At 33.8% G+C, this 23,121-nt stretch overlaps 1 protein-coding gene across 4 annotated transcripts in view; it reads right to left on the reverse strand.

The window, feature by feature from the left end:
• Positions 1 to 2,273: 2,273 nt before the first annotated feature.
• Positions 2,274 to 23,121, reverse strand: part of LOC139517422 (endoplasmic reticulum metallopeptidase 1-like) — a 39,268-nt gene continuing 18,420 nt past the window's right edge. For 2 of the 4 annotated variants that reach the window (XM_071308426.1, XM_071308435.1), the window contains 4 exons: positions 22,492 to 22,691; positions 13,487 to 13,608; positions 8,253 to 8,440; positions 2,274 to 4,483 (listed from right to left, as the gene is read on the reverse strand). In XM_071308426.1, the coding sequence (XP_071164527.1) occupies positions 4,313 to 4,483; positions 8,253 to 8,440; positions 13,487 to 13,608; positions 22,492 to 22,691 (681 nt within the window). In that variant the 3' untranslated portion in view covers positions 2,274 to 4,312. Of the gene's footprint in view, positions 4,484 to 8,252; positions 8,441 to 13,486; positions 13,609 to 22,491; positions 22,692 to 23,121 lie in introns of those variants that run through there. The other 2 variants (XR_011663142.1, XR_011663141.1) reach the window with 2 other exon arrangements.

A 23,121-nucleotide genomic window follows, 5' to 3' on the forward strand; every position in this document is an offset into this window, starting at 1 on the left:
CATCGCTTCATGGTATGAAAACTTGTGGTATAATTTCAGAGAGATTCACAAGTTATTGTTTAAAAACTACAAAAATGCTTATTTTGGGCCCCCTTTTTGGCCCCTTAATTTCTCAACTATTGGGACCATAACCCCCCCATAACCCCCAAAATTATTCCCAACCTTCCTTTCGTGGAATTGATCCTTCTTTTAAAAATTGATAGAGATCCATTCACTAAAACTGAAGTTTTTGCCCGGAAACTAAATGCGTCTTCGGACAACATGATAGCATTATACAACTTTTTTTTTTTTATGGCGGTTGTATAAAAATGCACCAGAAAATTAAAGAATACTGGAATGAAGGTCTAGCTAACTAAACACTCTTGTATTACCTCATTTAACTGTCCAATTAATATATCAACAATAACCTACATCTACAAAACTGATAAATCGTCAAGTGTACAGAAAATTCATAACGGTAAATAAAACACAACAAACATTTAACAATATAACAGTTAAGTACTAAAACTTATACTTTATGCATATGGAAAATATGCTTTTTGAAAATAGAAATTTATGAAAGCATCTTACATGACTATTTTCAGACAAATATATTTTGTTCAAATGTTGAGTGAATCAAAAGAAAATAACTTTTACTACATTCTGAGGAAGACCAAAGAAAATTAGGAATGAAATAAATAAATACAAATATCACAGAAAAAAGCACTCATCTCACTCAACAAATAAAATTATCAAAATCAAACACACTCAATTATTTACATGCAGTTTATGAAAAACTTACATAATCACAAAAACTGAATGTTTATCCTTGAACTTTGAAATAAGGTCATGGTCGGGTTAATCAAGTCTGATAGACATTTTTTTATCTTGCAATTATTCAATGTACCAAATATGGTAGTGTAGTCCTATTACTCATAATCACTTTAATAAAAAAAATATGTAATAAAAACTATAGAATTTTAATGGTCATTAAGTAGATATAAGATGATGTGGTTTGAGTGTCAATGAGACAACTCTCCATTCAATTCATAGTTTGTAACCATGAAAATGAGGTCAAAGATATATGCCAGATGGAAAGTTCAGACCATAAGGCATCTGTATACTAGATAGTGATTATCCTGCTCTTTTACTTACAGAAATATAAAGTGTTAAACAAAGAGTTAACATTGCTGTCACCAACAGATTAGCTTACCTATGTTTCCATTCTTAATTTCCCATGCTAAGCAAAAATGAACACAATTGTCAATAAGTAGCAAAAATTAAATAAGACTATTGCTTCAGGTTGAGGATTAACCCCCAAACACTCTTTTCCCCATAAACCATACCACTTTATTATTGTATTTTCTGAATTAAATTTTACCAATAATTCTAAACCTGATCTAATCTATTGACACATGTCAGATTGACAATTTTAAAACACAATAAACCAGAGTATAGTCACATGGACAGCACAGACCATCTTCCAATCATGAACATAGGATTTTATTGGAATATAAAACATCACTTTAAAACATCAATGCTGTTGTTGTCTGCCAACCAAAATAATGGAATCCTTAGGAAAAATTAGGGAAATGAAATTATTCAGCATCCCAATATAATTTAGATACTCAGAAAGTTATCTATTTTGAATAAAAACACATTTACCTCTAATAAATCTACAAATGCATTCTTACTATAAAATATATTTCAAATTCAACATTATTACATACAGTTAGCACTATACAAAAATCTCTAACAAATTTGATATGAACACAATATAAATATAATTAACTAAACATGAATATCAAATTTTATAAGCAACTATACACGTAAATTTTAATTTAAACTTTAAAAAAATCACATTCAACATGATAAATCTAATAAATAAAATAAATAAAACAGCATAAACATTTCACCTGTGTCATGAACAGTAGGCACTATTTATAAAAAGTTATGCATTGAAATTGTTCTATCACACTAATGGAGACAGTATTTGCATTACTAACAAAAACATTGAGGTAGAGACGGCAGCTGGAGAATGGGTATTGCCTATATTGTGTATGGGATATTGGAACTTATGAACTAATCAGTGTTAGTGTATGGGATATTGGGACTTATAAACTGCTCAGTGTTAGTGTTTAGGATATTGGGACTTATAAACTGCTCAGTGTTAGTGTATGGGATATTGGGACTTATGAACTGCTCAGTGTTAGTGTTTAGGATATTGAGACTTGTGAACTTTTCACTATTAGTGTTTAGGATATTGCGACTTATGAACGCTTAAGTGTAATTATTTGGGATATTGGGACTTATTAACTGCTCAATGTTAGTGTTTAGGATATTGGGACTTATGAACTTTTCAGAATTAGTGTATGGGATATTGGGACTTATGAACTACTCAATGTTAGAATATTGGTACTTATAAACTTGTCAGTATTAGTGTTCAGGAAATTGGGACTTGTAAACTTCTCAGTGTTATGTCGTATTGGTTAAGAATTAGCTTCTCTTATTGTATAACAAGGGGCCACATGACATTCTTTATTCTTTAGAAATAATTTCCATTATTCTTTCAGAGAAAAAAACAGACCAGAAAACCGGTTGTTAACAGACTTTTGCATTTTAATCAGTGGGGCCTTGTTTATCTGTTAAGGGAGATGTCCTTTTAATAAAAGCAGACATGTACAGCTAACAATTTTTCAATACAACAAATATAGTTGACCTATTGTAAATTAAGAAAAAAAGACCAAAATACAAATACTTAAAGGTGCACTAGCTGTCAAATTCATGGTCACCGATTTGACTAAAATTCTCATATTTGATTTATAACAATGTAAAACATTTATCCAAACTATCAAAAGTCTAAAATAAACAGTTTACAGAGCATGGGGTAGATAATATATAGGTTTGTTTCGTGTGTATTTTAGTCCAGACAACATCTAATTAATTATCGATTTGACCTCAGATGACCATATAAGCGATGTAAACATAAATAAAGATATGAATAGATTAAACTAACACGTGCAATTGGATTTTTATAGATCTGTTCGATTTTATTTTATAGATTAAAAATAGATGTTTCTCATTGTTTTTAACCTTATAAGAATGATTTTATGTGCATCGCATTAGTAATCAAATGATTTACCGTAGTTTCACTTTCATTGTTGACATTCTTTTTCTTTAAATAACCAGTACACGTACAATGCATGCGTTGTCAATCTCTAGCTAGGGGTTAAATCGAAGTTCACATGAATACGGATTTTAAGAGGTCGACTCATTCACTTGCAAGTGAATAACTAATTATCAATGTTTCTTAGCGTAATTTGACAAAATTGAACCTTTTTGGCTGCAAAAAGCGAATTGTTATTTCACTATTTCACTTTCATTATTGATTGAACAGAAAAAAATCAAACTATTGCATATAGTATAAGGAAAACAGACCAAAACACAAAAACTTAACTATAACCACTGAACCATGAAAATGAGGTCAAGATCTGATGACACCTGCCAGTTGGACATGTACACCTTACAGTCCTTACATACACCGAATAAACTAGACCTATTGCTTATAGTATCTCGAGATATGGACTTGACCCCCAAAACTTAACCTTGTTCACTGATCCATGAAATGAGACCAAGGTCAATTGAAAACTGTCTCATTCACATATATACCTTGCAAGGAAAGTTTGTAACATGAGGCATCTATATACAAGGTATGAAGCATCCAGGTCTTCCATCATTTAAAATATAAAGCTTTTAAGAAGTTTAATAGCTAACGCCGTCGCCGGATCACTATCACTATGTCCAGCTTTCTGCAACAAAAGTTGCAGGCTCCACAAAAATTACACTCGAAACTATTATTTAATTAGTGTTTAAGATATAAAATCTTATGAATTACATTTACCCCTAACATTTTTACGTTAAATTAACAAAAATTCTTGTCAGTGATTGTCAATATTTAAGGATCTGTCTGGACATACAAGGGCAAAACATTAACTTAATGCCCCCTCCCCTAGAATGGGGGCATAAAAATGGGGGAAAAGAGACAATAGTAGATATATATCACTCAATTATGATTGTTGACAAAGTACAAAATTGTAATGATATGTATACGTGTGTTGGATTTATGACTCTAAACAACAGTGATCTATAAAACTCATGCTGATTAACCTTACATAACACAATGGTACCCACTGATTCATTTATGAAATTGATAATTGATACAGGAATCAAGCTTAGTCTAATTGAATTTGAATTCACAATTTAAAAAAAACATTAAATTCTAGAGAAAAATGCTGTAACAGACTGAATACTGATATATAAAACACAGCAATTTTCAAAACAAATATGAATCATAAGAACATATCCATGACATGGTGACCACCCAGTCGGGTAGACTCTTCTTAAAATCATCTAATTCAGGAGATGTCTTGTCTTTGCCATGTGAGTAGTGGCCATTAAAGGCAATATCAACCAATGGCTTGTCCTCTGGATATCCAACTGGTGCCTACAAACACAAAAACTCTGATAAACTGCTCAGAGCTACTAATTATCAGTAAAACTAATACTATTGGTAAAGATCATTTTCAGTATATATTATTAGTTATACAATTACTAATTAATTCATACTATCATTTATAAGTTTAGGAGTTTAGTATGACATCCTTTTTCAATGAACTATTAAAGACACATTTTTATATAGGGGACAGCTGAAGCCCCTCTCCAGGAGTTGGATTATCTTGCTGTGTTGAAGATTCATCGGTAGCCTTCAGTTGTTATCTTCTCTTTGGTCAGGTTGATGTCTCTTTGACATATTCACCATTTCTATTTTCAATTTTATCGTCAAAACACCTATTTGCATACTGTGTGATAAAAAATAATTACATTTTTCCAATAGCTGTTTAACTAGAAGCTCTAAAGAGCCTGTATCGCTCACCTGACTCTACTTGGGTTTTTGAAACTATATAAACTAGAGGCTCTAAAGAGCCTGTGTCGCTCACCTTGGTCTTGTGCATATTAAATAATGGACACGGATAAATTCATGACATAATTGTGTTTTGGTGATAGGGATGTGTTTGTAGATCTTACTTTACTGAACATTCTTGTTGCTACAATTATCTCTGTCTATAATGAACTTGGCCCAGTAATTACAGTGGAAAATATTTTCTACAAATTTACAAAAATTTATGAAAAATGTTAAAAATTAACTATAAAGGGCAATAACTCCTTAAGGGGTCAATTCACTATTTTGGTCATGTAAACTTATTTGTAGATCTTATTTTGCTGAACGTTATTGCTGTATACAGTTTATCTCTATCTATAATAATATTCAAGATAATAACAAAAAACGGCAAAATTTCCTTAAAATTACCAATTCAGGACAGTAACCTAACAACGGGTTGTCAGATCCATGTGAAAACATCAGGGCAGATAGATCTTGACCTGATAAACAATTAAACCCTGTCAGATTTTCTCTTAATGCTTCGGTTTTTGAGTTATAAGCCAATAACTGCATTTTACCCCTATGTTCTATTATTAGCCGTGGCAGCCATTTTGGTTGATTGGCCAGGTCACGCCACATATTTTTTAAACAAATTACCCCAATGATGATTGTGGCAAAGTTTATTTTAATTTGGCCCAGTAGTTTCAGAGAAGAAGATTTTTGTAAAAGATTACTAAGATTTACGAAAAAATGGTTAAAAATTGACTATAAAGGGCAATAACTCCTTCAGGGGTCAACTGACTATTTTGGTCATGCTGACTTATTTGTAAATCTTACTTTGCTGAACATTATTGCTGTTTACAGTTTAACTCTATCTATAATAATATTCAAGATAATAACCAAAAACAGCAAAATTTCCTTAAAATTACCAATTCAGGGGCAGCAACCCAACAACAGGTTGTCCGATTCATCTGAAAATTTCAGGACAGATAGATCTAGACCTGATAAACACTTTTACCGCTTGTCAGATTTGCTCTAAATGCTTTGGTTTTTGAGTTATAAGCCAAAAACTGCATTTTACCCCTATGTTCTATTTTTAGCCATGGCAGCCATCTTGGTTGGTTGGCCGGGTCACCGGACACATTTTTTAAACTAGATACCCCAATGATGATTGTGGCCAAGTTTGGTTAAATTTGGCCCAGTAGTTTCAGAGGAGAAGATTTTTCTAAAAGATTACTAAGATTTACGAAAAATGGTTAAAAATTGACTATAAAGGGCAATAACTCCTAAAGTGGTCAACTGACCATTTTGGTCATGTTGACTTATTTGTAGATCTTACTTTGCTGAACATTATTGCTGTTTACAGTTTATCTCTATCTATAATAATATTCAAGATAATAACCAAAAACAGCAAAATTTCCTTAAAATTACCATTTCAGGGGCAGCAACCCAACAACGAAATGTCCGATTCATCTGAAAATTTCAGGGCAGATAGATCTTGACCTGATGAACAATATTACCCCCATGTCAGATTTGCTCTAAATGCTTTGGTTTTTGAGTTATAAGCCAAAAACTGCATTTTACCCCTATGTTCTATTTTTAGCCATGGCGGCCATCTTGGTTGGTTGACCGGGTCACCAGACACATTTTTTAAACTAGATACCCCAATGATGATTGTGGCCAAGTTTGGTTAAATTTGGCCCAGTAGTTTCAGAGGAGAAGATTTTTGTAAAAGTTAACGACGCCAGACGACGACGGACGACAGACGACGGACGACAGACGACGGACGACAGACGACGGACGACGGACGCCGGACGCCAAGTGCTGAGAAAAGCTCACTTGGCCCTTTGGGCCAGGTGAGCTAAAAAAGATAAAAATTTGGTTTAATATTACATTCCATTCTGTGGTTTCCTAAAAGAAGATATTTGTATGTATTTCTCATGAGGTCCTATGTTAAACTAAGTCCCCTGCTGGCAGCCATTTTGGATAATGGATTGGCTACTAAGTTCCAACACTTTCTCAGCACCTCATAAGGAACATTCATGCTATGTTTGGTTTCATTCCATTAAGTAGTTCTTTTGAAGAAGACTTTTGTATGCATTTCCCATTGGGTCCTATGTTAAACTAAGTCCCCCACTGGCGGCCATCTTAGATGATAGATCAGCTACAAAGTAACAACACTTGGTCAGCATCTCATAAGGAACTTTCATGCAATATTTGGTTTCATTTCAATCAGTGGTTCTCTAAAAGAAGAAATTTGTATGCATTTCCTATAGGGTCCTATGTTTAACTTAGTCCCTCGCTGGTGGCCATTTTGGATGATGGATCGACTTCAAAGTAACAACACTTTGTCAGCACCTTGTAAATAAAATTCATGCTATGTATTGTTTCATTCCATTCAGTGGTTCTCTAAAAGAAGTCATTTGTATGCATTTCCCATAGGGTCCTATGTTAAACTAAGTCCCTCGCTGGCGGCCATTTTGGATAATGGATCGGCTACAAAGTAACAACACTTGGTCAGCACCTGGTAAGGAACGTTCATGCTATTTTTTGTTTCATTCCATTCAGTGGTTCTCTAAAAGAAGTCATTTGTATGCATTTCACATAGGGTCCTATTTTAAACTAAGTCCCCCGCTGGCGGCCATCTTGGATGATGGATCGGCTACAAAGTAACAACACTTGGTCAGCACCTCATAAGGAACATTCATGCTATGTTGTGTTTCATTCCATTCAGTGGTTCTCTAGAAGAAGTTCATAATGTAAAAGGTTAACGACGAGGATGGACGACGGACGCCAAGTGGTGAGAAAAGCTCACTTGGCCCTTCGGACCAGGTGAGTTAAAAAAGTCAAGCAGAACTTGAGTAAAACACCTTTGACAAAATTTTCCACCAACTATATAGTTGCAATAACAATTTAAGTCATAAATGACAAAAGTGAATTGTGTTATTAAATTTTACCTGGAGTTTGTAGTCTGTATCATAAGCCTGAAAATCATGAGTTTATATTTTAAACTAATTAATATTTTCGCTATTTTACAAAATTTCCTTTGATCTTACTGACTGACAATTTCCTTTCTCAGTACAGTAGAGTGATATAAAAAACTAAGGGCACATGTCCCGTTGTCAATGAAATAAAAAACTAAGGGCACATGTCCCGTTGTCAATGAAATTAACAACGTGGTCATGGGTAAATTATCTTTAAACAGATTATCATTGTTCATCTCAACTCATTTGCTTTTCTCACTAAAAAAAGTTGGCCATACTTGATCAAGCATGAAAATCAATCTTGTTGAGATGACCAACGATAATTTATAGGTAATTACAATATTACATACCTTTATATCAACAAAGAAACTCCATGGATGATCTGGTTTTATCCCATAAGAGTAGTAAATGAAGTATGTGGATCCTGAAACACCTGATGGCAGTCTTGTTGGATAGAGATCAAAATCATTCGTTATAGACCATCTTGTAAGTTTAGCACCGGGGACTGGAGTAATATATATGGACATATGATCTGGTCCTATAAGTATAAAACAATCGATTTATTCAAGTTTGAAGCGTATTAATTTTCTATATACCGGTACTTAACACATGTTTAAATCCTGGTAGAATGCCATTCTCATTTTTTTATCAACTATTCTCTTAAAACTCATTTCAAGGTATTGTTTATCGTAGGTAAATATAAACCTAATGTCATAGAAGTTTTAATTACAGTATCACAGTTTACAGATGAACTGTTATATCTATCGAGTTATAACAATTTTCATTTTTTATAACATCAAAAGTTATCTCCCATTTCTTGAATTTATAAAATTTATCCCTCAATCATTGATAAATATATATATGCAGGACTTTGACCCAAGATGGTACACCAAACCATGATGGTCACGCTGAAGTACTTTGGTGGTAACACAGAAGTGTGTGATTACATAAAATGCAAGTTGAAAGTAGAAGTCGATTTGTTAAATTGATAACAAAAATTTTTCAGGTTTTAATTATAGCTTGTTTATCTCAAAACAGTCATTATCAAAAGCCATTGCAGTTCCAGTCATAACTGTAAAGTAGTTAGCAAGCTTAGACAAAAATTAGCCAAAATTTATAATTGTTCAGAAATTGACCCTATGCATTACAGATGATACTTGCACATTTTTTTCCCCTATTAAAACCAGAACAAACTTCAATGACTGAAAAACGTGGTAGTTGTTTGAATGCAAAAACTACTTGATAATTCTGAACGAAATAAAGTTTAAGCAGCAAATCTATTCAGCGGCTCTGAATGAGAGTAAGAAATAAGATAGATTATGGATAGTTTTTACTGCAACTGGAGAAATAAGAAATGTTTGGTAGGGACACAAACTATAACTCCGTAGGCGGATCCAGCCCCCCCCCCCCCTTTTTGTGGGAAAAATTTGGTTGATTATATAGGGAATCATTAAAGCGTGACTGGTGCAGCCTCCCCTTAGGTCAGTCAGCGGGCCCCCTTACAAAAAATTCTGGATCCGCCACTGAACTCTTAACAGTTGCTCCATTATTGTTCCATCACTTGCCACCATCTCAAACACTATGTGGAATTCTTGGAAAGACCCAAAGTGAAGGAAGGGGTAGTACAAAATTTTAGTATATGTTTAAACTCTTAGTAGTTCAAGGCATATACATGTTGAAAATATGCCACACAGTCCCATGTTTAAACCTTTGAATAAAAAAGTAGTTCATATCAACATTCCATTCTAGGATATTATTTTCTACAAAACTTTATAGTAAAAGTGGCACTGTTTTGGCAGTAAAGGGAGTTCCTATAGGAAATTGCGTTGTTTAATTTACAGAAGTGCAACCTTTATTTGTAAAATGTGTATAATGTTTATTTAAGTACAATGAAGTGTGGCATTATATAACTCATACAGGGCAGCAGACGGACTCTCAGTATAATAATATTACAGTGTGTATAATGTTTATTCAAGTACACTGAAGTGTGGCATTATATAAGTCATACAGGGCAGCAGACGGACTCTCAGTATAATAATATTACAGTGTGTATAATGTTTATTTAAGTACACTGAAGTGTGGCATTATACAAGTCATACAGGGCAGCAGACGGACTCTCAGTATAACAAGAGGCTCTCAAGAGCCTGAATCGCTCACCTGGTAAACAATGCCTTATTGAACATATTGAACCATGCCAGGCAAACATTACCCCATGTCAGATTTGCTCTACATGCTTTCGTTTTTGAGATATAAGCCAAAAACTGCATTTGACCCCTATGTTCTATTTAAAGTAAGGGCGGCCATGTTTTTTGACCGATCAAAAATCAAAGCACACACTTTGTGCAGGATAATCTAAGGAACTATCATGCTAAGTTTCATCCAAATCCATTCAGTAGTTTCAGAGGAGAAGATTTTTTAAAGTTAGCAAATATGATGAACAAATTGTGAAAAATTGTCATTAAAGGACATTTACCCCTTAAGGGGTCAATTGACAATTTTGGTCATATTAACCTATTTGTAGATCTTACTTTGCTGATCATTTTTGCTGTTTACAGTTTATCTTCATCTATAATAATATTCAAGATAATGACCAAATACTGCAAAATTTCCTTAAAATTACCAATTAAGTGGCAGCAACCCAACAATGGTTTGTTTGATTCATCTGAAAATTTCAGGGCTGATAGATCTTGACCTAATGAACATTTTTACCCCATGTCAGATTTGCTCTAAATGCTTCCGTTTTTGAGATATAAGCCAAAAACTGCATTTGACCCCTATGTTCTATTTTAAGTAACGGCGGCCATGTTTTTTGACGGATCAAAAATCGAAGCACACACTTTGAACAGGATAATCTAAGGAACAATCATTTTAAGTTTCATTCAAATCCATTCAGTAGTTTCAGAGGAGAAGATGTTTGAAAAATTGTTAACGACGACGACGTCGACGACGACGGACGCCAAGTGATAATAATATTACAGTGTGTATAAATTAATGTTTATTCAAGTACACTGAAGTGTGGCATTATATAAGTCATACAGGGCAGCAGACGGACTCTCAGTATAATAATATTACAGTGTGTATAATGTTTATTCAAGTACACTGAAGTGTGGCATTATATAAGTCATACAGGGCAGCAGACGGACTCTCAGTATAATAATATTACAGTGTGTATAATGTTTATTCAAGTACACTGAAGTGTGGCATTATATAAGTCATACAGGGCAGCAGACCGACTCTCAGTATAATAATATTACAGTGTGTATAATGTTTATTTAAGTACACTGAAGTGTGGCATTATACAAGTCATACAGGGCAGCAGACGGACTCTCAGTATAATAATATTACAGTGTGTATAATGTTTATTCAAGTACACTGAAGTGTGGCATTATATAACTCATACAGGGCAGCAGACGGACTCTCAGTATAATAATATTACAGTGTGTATAATGTTTATTCAAGTACACTGAAGTGTGGCATTATATAAGTCATACAGGGCAGCAGACGGACTCTCAGTATAACAAGAGGCTCTCAAGAGCCTGAATCGCTCACCTGAATTTTTTTGGTTTAATCTCTCATCAATGATTATTTTGGCTTTTCAATTTATTTAAATGTTCTTTGAATCGTCCTATTTTCTTCAAAAGCAAAAAAAAATCATTTTCTCCTATGTTCTATTTTAGCCATAGGAGCTATGTTTCTTGACATACAAGGAAATGAAATATAAAATTTATACTAGATACTCTGAAACTCTGAAACTCATTTAGCCTAAGTTTGGCTGAAATTGATACAGCAGTTTCAAAAGAGAAGATTTTTTAAAGTAAGTCAACATGATGAACAAATTGTGAAAAAAAGTCTTTAAAGGGCAATAACTCCTAAAGAGGTCAATTGACAATTTTGGTCAAATTGACTTATTTGTAGATCTTACTTTGCTGATCATTTTTGCTGTTTACAGTTTATCTTTATCTATAATAATATTCAAGATAATGACCAAAAACTGCAAAATTTCCTTAAAATTACCAATTAAGTGGCAGCAACCCAACAATGGTTTGTTTGATTCATCTGAAAATTTCAGGGCTGATAGATCTTGACCTAATGAACATTTTTACCCCTTGTCAGATTTGCTCTAAATGCTTTCGTTTTTGAGATATAAGCCAAAAACGACATTTGACCCCTATGTTCTATTTTAAGTAACGGCGGCCATGTTTTTTGACGGATCAAAAATCAAAGCACACACTTTGTGCAGGATAATCTAAGGAACAATCATGCTAAGTTTTAACCAAATCCATTCAGTAGTTTCAGAGGAGAAGATTTTTTAAAGTTAGCAAATATGATGAACAAATTGTGAAAAATTGTCATTAAAGGACAATAACCCCTTAAGGGGTCAATTGACAATTTTGGTCATATTGACTTATTTGTAGATCTTACTTTGCTGATCTTTTTTGCTGTTTACAGTTTATCTTTATCTATAATAATATTCAAGATAATGACCAAAAACTGCAAAATTTCCTTAAAATTACCAATTAAGTGGCAGCAACCCAACAATGGTTTGTTTGATTCATCAGAAAATTCCAGGGCTGATAGATCTTGACCTAATGAACATTTTTACCCCTCGTCAGATTTGCTCTAAATGCTTTCGTTTTTGAGATATAAGCCAAAAACTGCATTTGACCCCTATGTTCTATTTTAAGTAACGGCGGCCATGTTTTTTGACGGATCAAAAATCGAAGCGCACATTTTGTGCAGGATATACTAAGGAACAATCATGTTAAGTTTCATTCAAATCCATTCAGTAGTTTCAGAGGAGAAGATGTTTGAAAAATTGTTAACGACGACGACGACGACGACGACGGACGCCAAGTGATAAGAAAAGCTCACATGGCCTTTTAGGCCAGGTGAGCTAATAATATTACAGTGTGTATAATGTTTATTTGTTTATTTAAGTACACTGAAGTGTGGCATTATATAAGTCCTACAGGGCAGCAGACAGACTCTCAGTATACTAATATTACAGTAAACATTGAACTAATTATAGGAACAAATTTAAAATAAACTGTTAACACATAACTATGTTCACTTGCACCAAAATTAAAGAGGACAATCACGCATTTATCATGAAATTGTAAATAAGGACATACAAAATATAAAAAATATTCTTGTTTTTCAAATGTCGCAAACATCATTCAAACAGATGGACGTTAGATAAAATAAAAGTATAATATAAGCAGGGTTCTAACAATTGACATTTAAACCATATACAATAAGTACATGATCCTGTTTTGTATAGCATGTATAGTAAACAGGCTGATTGCAGGATGATGTTTCCTTAACATATGATTCTTTATTTCAACCATACATATACATAGCATCGGTGCAGATTGTAAACTAGCCATCATGGGTCAACTAGACCAAAATCTTTCCAAATCTTTGCACTTCAGATTGACTATCACACTTCAGCATATCAATTACACCTACATTCCTAAATATATATATAATTGTTTCTTTCTCTCAATGTTTTCCCTGGCTTTGAGTTAAATTACTTTATTGGTTTCTTTATTTCTAATTTAAGAACCATTTGCAAGATACTAACCTGTCACATCAATGTGAAATCGGACTATTCTTGGACGGTCCTTGACAATCATTTTCTTTGTCATTGTTACAGTCACAGGAATTTTAATAACTGGAGGTGGTTTTAAACTATATAACGAAAGCCTGAAAAATACAAAATAGACAACTGAAAAAGGCTGGAAAAAAATTCTACCAAAGAATAATAATGTGTATTTTCAGAGAACCAATTTCTGTAATAGTTTTAATTTACAAATGTCTATTGTTAAATTATCATCCACAAAATGTATTGCTAAAAGCAACAAATATTTTTTATGCTACACTTTTTCTGAATCAATTAAAAAAACAATTAATACAGAGAAGGACTGATTATACAATATACATATACTTTGTACATACATAATAAACAATTTTTTTTTAGTTATTAACGTATAAATGATAGTGGATAAACTGCTGACTAAATACAAAGTAATTCTTGTAGATCTTGAAAAAAGTTTGACATTTTTTTTTTAAATCATTTAACATATATTGAAATATTCAAAGTATTCACTATTGGCAAACCAAAAGTATGATACAACTCATAACTGTCAAGCTGCTGAACAAATATTAATTTCATTTATCCCATAATATAGGAACTGAAAAACTAGAGGCTCTAAAGAGCCTGTGTCGCTCACCTTGGTTTATGTGAATATTAAACAATGGACAAAGATGGATTCATGACAAAATTGTGTTTTGGTGATGGTGATGTGTTTGTAGATCTTACTTCACTAAACATTCTTGCTGCTTACAATTATCTCTATCTATAACAGTACTTGAAAATCTTAAATTGTTAAAAATTGACTATGAAGGGCAATAACTCCTTAGGGGGTCAATTGACTATTTTGGTCATACTGACTTATTTTTAGTTCTTACTTTGCTGTACATTATTGCTGTTTACAGTTTATCTCTATCTATAATGATATTCAAGATAATAACAAAACTAGAGGCTCTAAAGAGCCTGTGTCGCTCACCTTGGTCTATGTAAATATTAAACAATGGACACAGATGGATTCATGACAAAATTGTGTTTTGGTGATGGTGATGTGTTTGTAGATCTTACTTTACTAAACATTCTTGCTGCTTACAATTATCTCTAACAGTACTTTCTGTGGAAAATGTTATTGAAAATCTTCAAATTTTAAGAAAAATTGTTAAAAATTGACTATGAAGGGCAATAACTCCTTAGGGGGGTCAATTGACTATTTTGGTCATAGTGACTTATTTTTAGTTCTTACTTTGCTGTACATTATTGCTGTTTACAGTTTATCTCTATCTATAATAATATTCAAGATAACAAACTTAACTTAACTTAATCCTCTTCATGTTCTTGAACACATAAGGCATCAACAAGGGACCTCCAACTCGTTCTATCTTTCGCGATTCTTTCTATTTGTTTCCAGGTGTATCCATGTCTTTTTATCTCTGCTGCTATATCTCTCCTCCATGTGCCTTTCGGTCTTCCAGGCTTTCTTTTCCCTTGCGGTGTCCATGTCAATACCTTTTTCACATGCCGGTTGTTATCCATTCGCAGTATATGTCCAATATATTTCCACCGCCTTCTCATGATTTCATTCACTATATTCTTCACACCTGTTCTTTCTGATAGTTCACTGTTTGAAATTACACTTGGCCATCTGATGTTAATTATTCGTCTCAAACAGCGTCCTTCGAATCCTCTAATTCGACTTTCTACTTTTTTGGTTGTTTTCCATGTTTCTGAACCGTACAACAGAACTGATCTTACATTGCTCACATACAATCTGATCTTTGTCTTTCTGGATATTTTGTTGTTTTTCCATATGTTATTCAGGTTTTTGAATGCAGAAGCTGCTTTGCCAATACGGATGTTAACTTCTTCTTCAATATTTCCTTCTGCATTTACTCTACTACCAAGATAATTAAATGAGTTTACTTGTTCCAGTTCTTTTCCATTCACTGTTATTGCTTTATTGTTCTTTGTACCTATCTTCATCACCTTAGTTTTCTTTACATTTATCTTCAGTCCTACTTTTGCTGCCTCTGATGTTACTTTATCTGTCTTTTTCTGCATGTGTTCATGTGTATGAGAAAAGAGGCTGATATCATCAGCAAAGTCCATGTCCTCCAAAAATGTTGTTAGTCCCCACTGTATACCATGATTTTCAGTTGTTGTCTTCTTCATTACCCAGTCAACCACCAATATAAAGAGAAAAGGAGATATTATGCATCCCTGTCTTACTCCAGATGTTATTAAAAACCAATCTGATAGTTTTCCATCATGTCTGACTGCACATCTAAAACCATCATACATTTCCATAATGATGTTAATTATTTTTTGTGGAATTCCATACATACTCATGATGTACCAGAGTGACTCTCTATGGACGCTATCAAAGGCTTTTTCGAAATCCACATAATTTATATATATGGGTGACCTCCATTCTAGTGCCTGTTCTATAATATTTCTCAGTATGAGGATGTTATCTATACATGCACGGTTTGTTCTAAATCCACTTTGTTCTTCCCGTAGAATGGTATCGATTTTGTCTTTGATTCGTTCTAAAATTATTCTACAAAGTATCTTACCAGGCACTGATAGTAAAGTAATTCCACGCCAGTTGTTACAATCTGTAAGGTTACCTTTCTTTGGTAGTTTTATGATGATACCATCTTTCCACTGGGTAGGTAGTATTTCTTTTTCCCATATTTCATTCAGCAAATCACGTAGGATGTTCACGTTGAGATTTATGTCTGATTTTAGTACTTCTGCTGGTATGCCATCTACCCCAGGAGCTTTGTTGTTTTTAAGTTTTTTAATGGCTGCTTTGATCTCATCATCTGTTATGGGTCCCATTTCTATTTCTATTGGTGGTGGAGCTTCCTCTGTCCTGTCAACTGAGATTTCTGGTTCAGGCCTATTCAACACCTCTTCAAAATGCTCTTTCCATCTTTCCAGTTGTTTCTCAAATTTGCATATTGTCTGACCATCTTTATCTTTGATGTGAGTACTGTTGGTATTTACTCTGCCACTAAGCTGTTTTGTAATGTTATATAGCTTTCTCATATCTCCAACTTTAGATGCATTTTCAGCCTCTTCTGCAATCTTATCTATGTATGCCTTTTTGTCTGCCTTAGCATTCTTTTTCACTTCCTTTTCCTTACTATTGTATAGATCTTTTGTTCTCTCTTGTTGTTCTCCTGTTGCTTGGTTGGTTTTTGATTTTAACAGTTTTCTTTCCATAATTAGAGCCCAGGTTTTTTCAGATATCCATTCCTTTCTTTCTTTATTCTTGTAACCTAAGATGTCTTCACTTGTTTTTAAATAAATTTCACTCATATGTTGCCATTTAGAGTTTATGTCAATCTCATTTTCTTCAAGTTGTAAGACCTCAAATCTGTTCTTCAGTTCTATATTGAAGTTTTGTTGTATTTCAGGTTGTTTAAGTTTTCCAAAGTCTATGATCTTGCTTGGTGTTTTGCATTTATTTTTTCTTAATTTTAGTCTGATCTTTCCAATGACTAGGTGATGATCGCTGTATACATCTGCACCTCTTTTCACTTTCACATCTAATAATGATGACCTCCATTTCTTATTAATCAGTATGTGATCGATCTGGTTTTTCACTTTCCCATTTGGAGACACCCATGTGGCTATTATGTCGTATTGGTTAAGAATTAGCTTCTCTTATTGTATAACAAGGGGCCACATGACATTCTTTATTCTTTAGAAATAATTTCCATTATTCTTTCAGAGAAAAAAACAGACCAGAAAACCGGTTGTTAACAGACTTTTGCATTTTAATCAGTGGGGCCTTGTTTATCTGTTAAGGGAGATGTCCTTTTAATAAAAGCAGACATGTACAGCTAACAATTTTTCAATACAACAAATATAGTTGACCTATTGTAAATTAAGAAAAAAAAAACAGCAAAATTTCCTCAAAATTACCAATTCAGGGGCAGCAACCTAACAACCGATTATCCGATTCATCTGAAAATTCCAGGACAGATAGATCGTGACCTGATCAACAATTTTATTTCCTGTCAGATTTGCTCTTAATGCTTTGGTTTTTGAGTTATAAGCCAAAAACTGCATTTTACCCCTATGTTCTATTTTTAGCCATGGCGGCCATCTTGGTTGGTTGGCCGGGTCACGCCACACATTTTTTAAACTAGATACCCCAATGATGATTGTGGCCAAGTTTGGTTAAATTTGGCCCAGTAGTTTCAGAGGAGAAGATTTTTGTAAAAGATAACTAAGATTTACGAAAAATGGTTAAAAATGGACTAAAAAGGGCAATAACTCCTAAAGGGGTCAACTGACCATTTCGGTCAAGTTGACTTATTTGTAAATCTTACTTTGATGAACATTATTGCTGTTTACAGTTTATCTCTATCTATAATAATATTCAAGATAATAACCAAAAACAGCAAAATTTCCTTAAAATTATCAATTCAGGGGCAGCAACCTAACAACCGATTATCCGATTCATCTGAAAATTCCAGGGCAGATAGATCGTGACCTGATCAACAATTTTACTTCCTGTCAGATTTGCTCTTAATGCTTTGGTTTTTGAGTTATAACCCAAAAACTGCATTTTACCCCTATGTTCTATTTTTAGCCATGGCGGCCATCTTGGTTGGTTGGCCGGGTCACCGGACACATTTTTCAAACTAGATACCCCAATGATGTTTATGGCCAAGTTTAGTTAAATTTGGCCCAGTAGTTTCAGAGAAGAAGATTTTTCTAAAAGATTACTAAGATTTACGAAAAATGGTTAAAAATTGACTATAAAGGGTAATAACTCCTAAAGGGGTCAACTGACCATTTCGGTCACGTTGACTTATTTGTAAATCTTACTTTGATGAACATTATTGCTGTTTACAGTTTATCTCTATCTATAATAATATTCAAGATAATAACCAAAAACAGCAAAATTTCCTTAAAATTATCAATTCAGGGGCAGCAACCCAACAACGGGTTGTCCAATTCATCTGAAAATTTCAGGGCAGATAGATCTTGACCTGATAAACAATTTTACCCCATGTCAGATTTGCTCTAAATGCTTTGGTTTTTGAGTTATAACCCAAAAACTGCATTTTACCCCTATGTTCTATTTTTAGCCATGGCGGCCATCTTGGTTGGTTGGCCGGGTCACCGGACACATTTTTTAAACTAGATACCCCAATGATGATTGTGGCCAAGTTTGGTTTAATTTGGCCCAGTAGTTTCAGAGGAGAAGATTTTTGTAAAAGATAACGAAGATTTACGAAAAATGGTTAAAAATGGACTAAAAAGGGCAATAACTCCTAAAGGGGTCAACTGACCATTTCGGTCAAGTTGACTTATTTGTAAATTTTACTTTGATGAACATTATTGCTGTTTACAGTTTATCTCTATCTATAATAATATTCAAGATAATAACCAAAAACAGCAAAATTTCCTTAAAATTATCAATTCAGGGGCAGCAACCCAACAACGGGTTGTCCGATTCATCTGAAAATTTCAGGGCAGATAGATCTTGACCTGATCAACAATTTTACCCGATGTCAGATTTGCTCTAAATGCTTTGGTTTTTGAGTTATAACCCAAAAACTGCATTTTACCCCTATGTTCTATTTTTAGCCATGGCGGCCATCTTGGTTGGTTTGCCGGGTCACGCCACACATTTTTTAAACTAGATACCCCAATGATGATTGTGGCCAAGTTTGGTTTAATTTGGCCCAGTAGTTTCAGAGGAGAAGATTTTTGTAAAAGATAACTAAGATTTACGAAAAATGGTTAAAATGGACTAAAAAGGGCAATAACTCCTAAAGGGGTCAACTGACCATTTCGGTCAAGTCGACTTATTTGTAAATTTTACTTCGATGAACATTATTGCTGTTTACAGTTTATCTCTAACTATAATAATATTCAAGATAATAACCAAAACCAGCAAAATTTCCTTAAAATTATCAATTCAGGGGCAGCAACCCAACAACGGGTTGTCCGATTCATCTGAAAATTTCAGGGCAGATAGATCTCGACCTGATAAACAATTTTACCCCATGTCAGATTTGCTCTAAATGCTTTGGTTTTTGAGTTATAAGCCAAAAACTGCATTTTACCCCTATGTTCTATTTTTAGCCATGGCGGCCATCTTGGTTGGTTGGCCGGGTCACGCCACACATTTTTTAAACTAGATACCCCAATGATGATTGTGGCCAAGTTTGGTTTAATTTGGCCCAGTAGTTTCAGAGGAGAAGATTTTTGTAAAAGATAACTAAGATTTACGAAAAATGGTTAAAAATGGACTAAAAAGGGCAATAACTCCTAAAGGGGTCAACTGACCATTTCGGTCACGTTGACTTATTTGTAAATCTTACTTTGATGAACATTATTGCTGTTTACAGTTTATCTCTATCTATAATAATATTCAAGATAATAACCAAAAACAGCAAAATTTCCTTAAAATTATCAATTCAGGGGCAGCAACCTAACAACCGATTATCCGATTCATCTGAAAATTCCAGGGCAGATAGATCGTGACCTGATCAACAATTTTACTTCCTGTCAGATTTGCTCTTAATGCTTTGGTTTTTGAGTTATAACCCAAAAACTGCATTTTACCCCTATGTTCTATTTTTAGCCATGGCGGCCATCTTGGTTGGTTGGCCGGGTCACCGGACACATTTTTCAAACTAGATACCCCAATGATGTTTATGGCCAAGTTTAGTTAAATTTGGCCCAGTAGTTTCAGAGAAGAAGATTTTTCTAAAAGATTACTAAGATTTACGAAAAATGGTTAAAAATTGACTATAAAGGGTAATAACTCCTAAAGGGGTCAACTGACCATTTCGGTCACGTTGACTTATTTGTAAATCTTACTTTGATGAACATTATTGCTGTTTACAGTTTATCTCTATCTATAATAATATTCAAGATAATAACCAAAAACAGCAAAATTTCCTTAAAATTATCAATTCAGGGGCAGCAACCCAACAACGGGTTGTCCAATTCATCTGAAAATTTCAGGGCAGATAGATCTTGACCTGATAAACAGTTTTACTCCATGTCAGATTTGCTCTAAATGCTTTGGTTTTTGAGTTATAACCCAAAAACTGCATTTTACCCCTATGTTCTATTTTTAGCCATGGCGGCCATCTTGGTTGGTTGGCCGGGTCACCGGACACATTTTTTAAACTAGATACCCCAATGATGATTGTGGCCAAGTTTGGTTTAATTTGGCCTAGTAGTTTCAGAGGAGAAGATTTTTGTAAAAGTTAACGACGACGGACGACGACGGACGCAGGACGACGACGGACGCAGGACGACGGACGCCGGACGCAAAGTGATGGGAAAAGCTCACTTGGCCCTTCGGGCCAGGTGAGCTAAAAATCTTGACAGAAATATTAACCCCAAATATCCCATATCCCAAAATAGAGTAATCCCCTTACATGAATGATTAAAACACTTTAAAAAGAGTTGAACTGGTATGTTTAAGACAGTTATATTTTTTTTTTGTGTCATGTGGTTGCCAAATTCATTGGCATGTTAGAAGCTACAGTACAAATTGGAATCCAGTAAAGCCCAGAGTTCTCCAAGAACAAATTGGAATCCAGTAAAGCCCAGAGTTCTCAAAGTACAAATTGGAATCCAGTAAAGCCCAGAGTTCTCCAAGAACAAATTGGAATCCAGTAAAGCCCAGAGTTCTCCAAGTACAAATTGGAATCCAGTAAAGTCCAGAGTTCTCCAAGTACAAATTGGAATCCAGTAAAGTCCAGAGTTCTTCAAGTACAAATTGGAATTCAAATATCTACCAGCAGAAATAGGAATTCTAATTTACACTAATTGAGATCAAGTTCAGATCAGAATACCAATGCAATATTTTCTAGTAGAAATTGGGATATCTAAATTTTTACAAGGAGAGTCCTATAGGGGGATTCTGGATTGTACTAAATTTCTAGTAACATGTTTTTGTTAAATTCCTTCCAACACAAATTTGGTTTTTGTTAAGATTTTAAAAATTAATAATTGCTCAAAATTTGTGAAAATTGAAGTATATAACCATGTATGGTTGTAAGCAGTGACCACTGACAAGAATCCTGGACTTTTTCCTGGTAAATATAAATAATGTGTGGAATCAACTAAGCTAGTGATAACAAAAAAATGCATGCAACTTAATTTAACTAAATATGTTTCCTTTAGCTACCAGTAAATAGATGGTCTGTAAGAGCATGTATGTCAGTATAGGGACAGTGTGTATATGGAAGCGGTGTGGATTATAATATGACAAAACAGTTCATACAATTATTATAAAACATTATAAAGCCTCTGTTAAAGTGATTATAATCATGTGTTAAGTTCTAGGTTCTATAAGTAGAGAAATAGGAGTTATTGTGGACTTCTGTGGCTCTAAGTCTTTTTATTAAGGTGGTACCTAACACTACAGGGAGATAACTCTGTAAAATCAGCTAAACGTTTTAATTACGTTGTGTTGTTAAGGGAATATTAAGCTTCTCAATGATCAAAATCAGTGTTTGTCAAACTGCTATATAACCAGTGTAATTTTTATGATAAAATGCTTGGTTAAAATGTTTTGAAAATTTTATATTTTTGTCAAAGGGTCAAAGTAAATACTTTGTCAAAATTTTATGAAAATTAAACGAGCCAAATTCATTTTAGTGAAAGTATTGGGTACCACCTTAAGTACGGCCGGTCTTTATTCCATCAATGATATTAACTTTTCTACATCAGATTATTACAGCTGCTGATTATTGCTTAAAATCAAAACTGCTAATTTAACTCATTCATTGTTAAGTTCTTTATAATGTGATATTTTCTTTATTTTCTAGCAAAAAAACTTTATTCTTCAAGTACTTTTACACCACTCTTTGTACATTGGACTCTCAAAATATGCAGCAACACAAAAATAAAAATCATTGATACTTTGAAACGCAGACAATTTACAAAACAAGTAACATTTTACATAAAGCCACAATAACAGAACATGCATTTTAATATCCCACACCCACCTAGCGTCAATCACATGTATAAGCGGGTACATGTATGGCATGCCACAGTAGTTACCCTCACACTTGACATAATGACTATCACGGATCACTGGATTGTCTTGCATTAAGTTGGCACCATTTTGATCAAATTCTAAATACCATATCCCTGAATCACTCCTATTTATACCTCTATCATGGTTGTGGAAGTTTCTGTTAATATGCTGAAAAAAGAGAAGATTCAGCTGATTCATATTATTAAATTCAAATAGAATGACGGAATTCCCAAGTTATTTTATGATCCCATATCAAGTTTAATAGTCTTTTTGAAGGCATATTATAATAGAAAATACTGGTATTCACTGTATTGAAGACCCATTGGTAGCCTTCAGCTGTTTTCTGCTCTATGGTCGGGTTGTTGTATCGGGAGAGATCTGTTTGCGCCAAAAATGCGTCTTTTTGCGCCACAACTTTTTTTCTCTAATGCTACGTTTGCGCCACCTGTTTAAAAATTACATGGTATCATTTGCGCCAAAAATAAAATATACGATTGCGCCAATTTAAAGAAAAACATTCCTTAAACAAAGAAAACATTTTTCTAATACAGTTTCCTGATTTGGAAGGCAAAAGGCAATCTAAAAGTGGAATGTGAAT

This window comes from Mytilus edulis, chromosome 1 (assembly GCF_963676685.1).
Source record: "Mytilus edulis chromosome 1, xbMytEdul2.2, whole genome shotgun sequence".
Taxonomy (NCBI): Eukaryota; Metazoa; Mollusca; class Bivalvia; order Mytilida; family Mytilidae; genus Mytilus; species Mytilus edulis.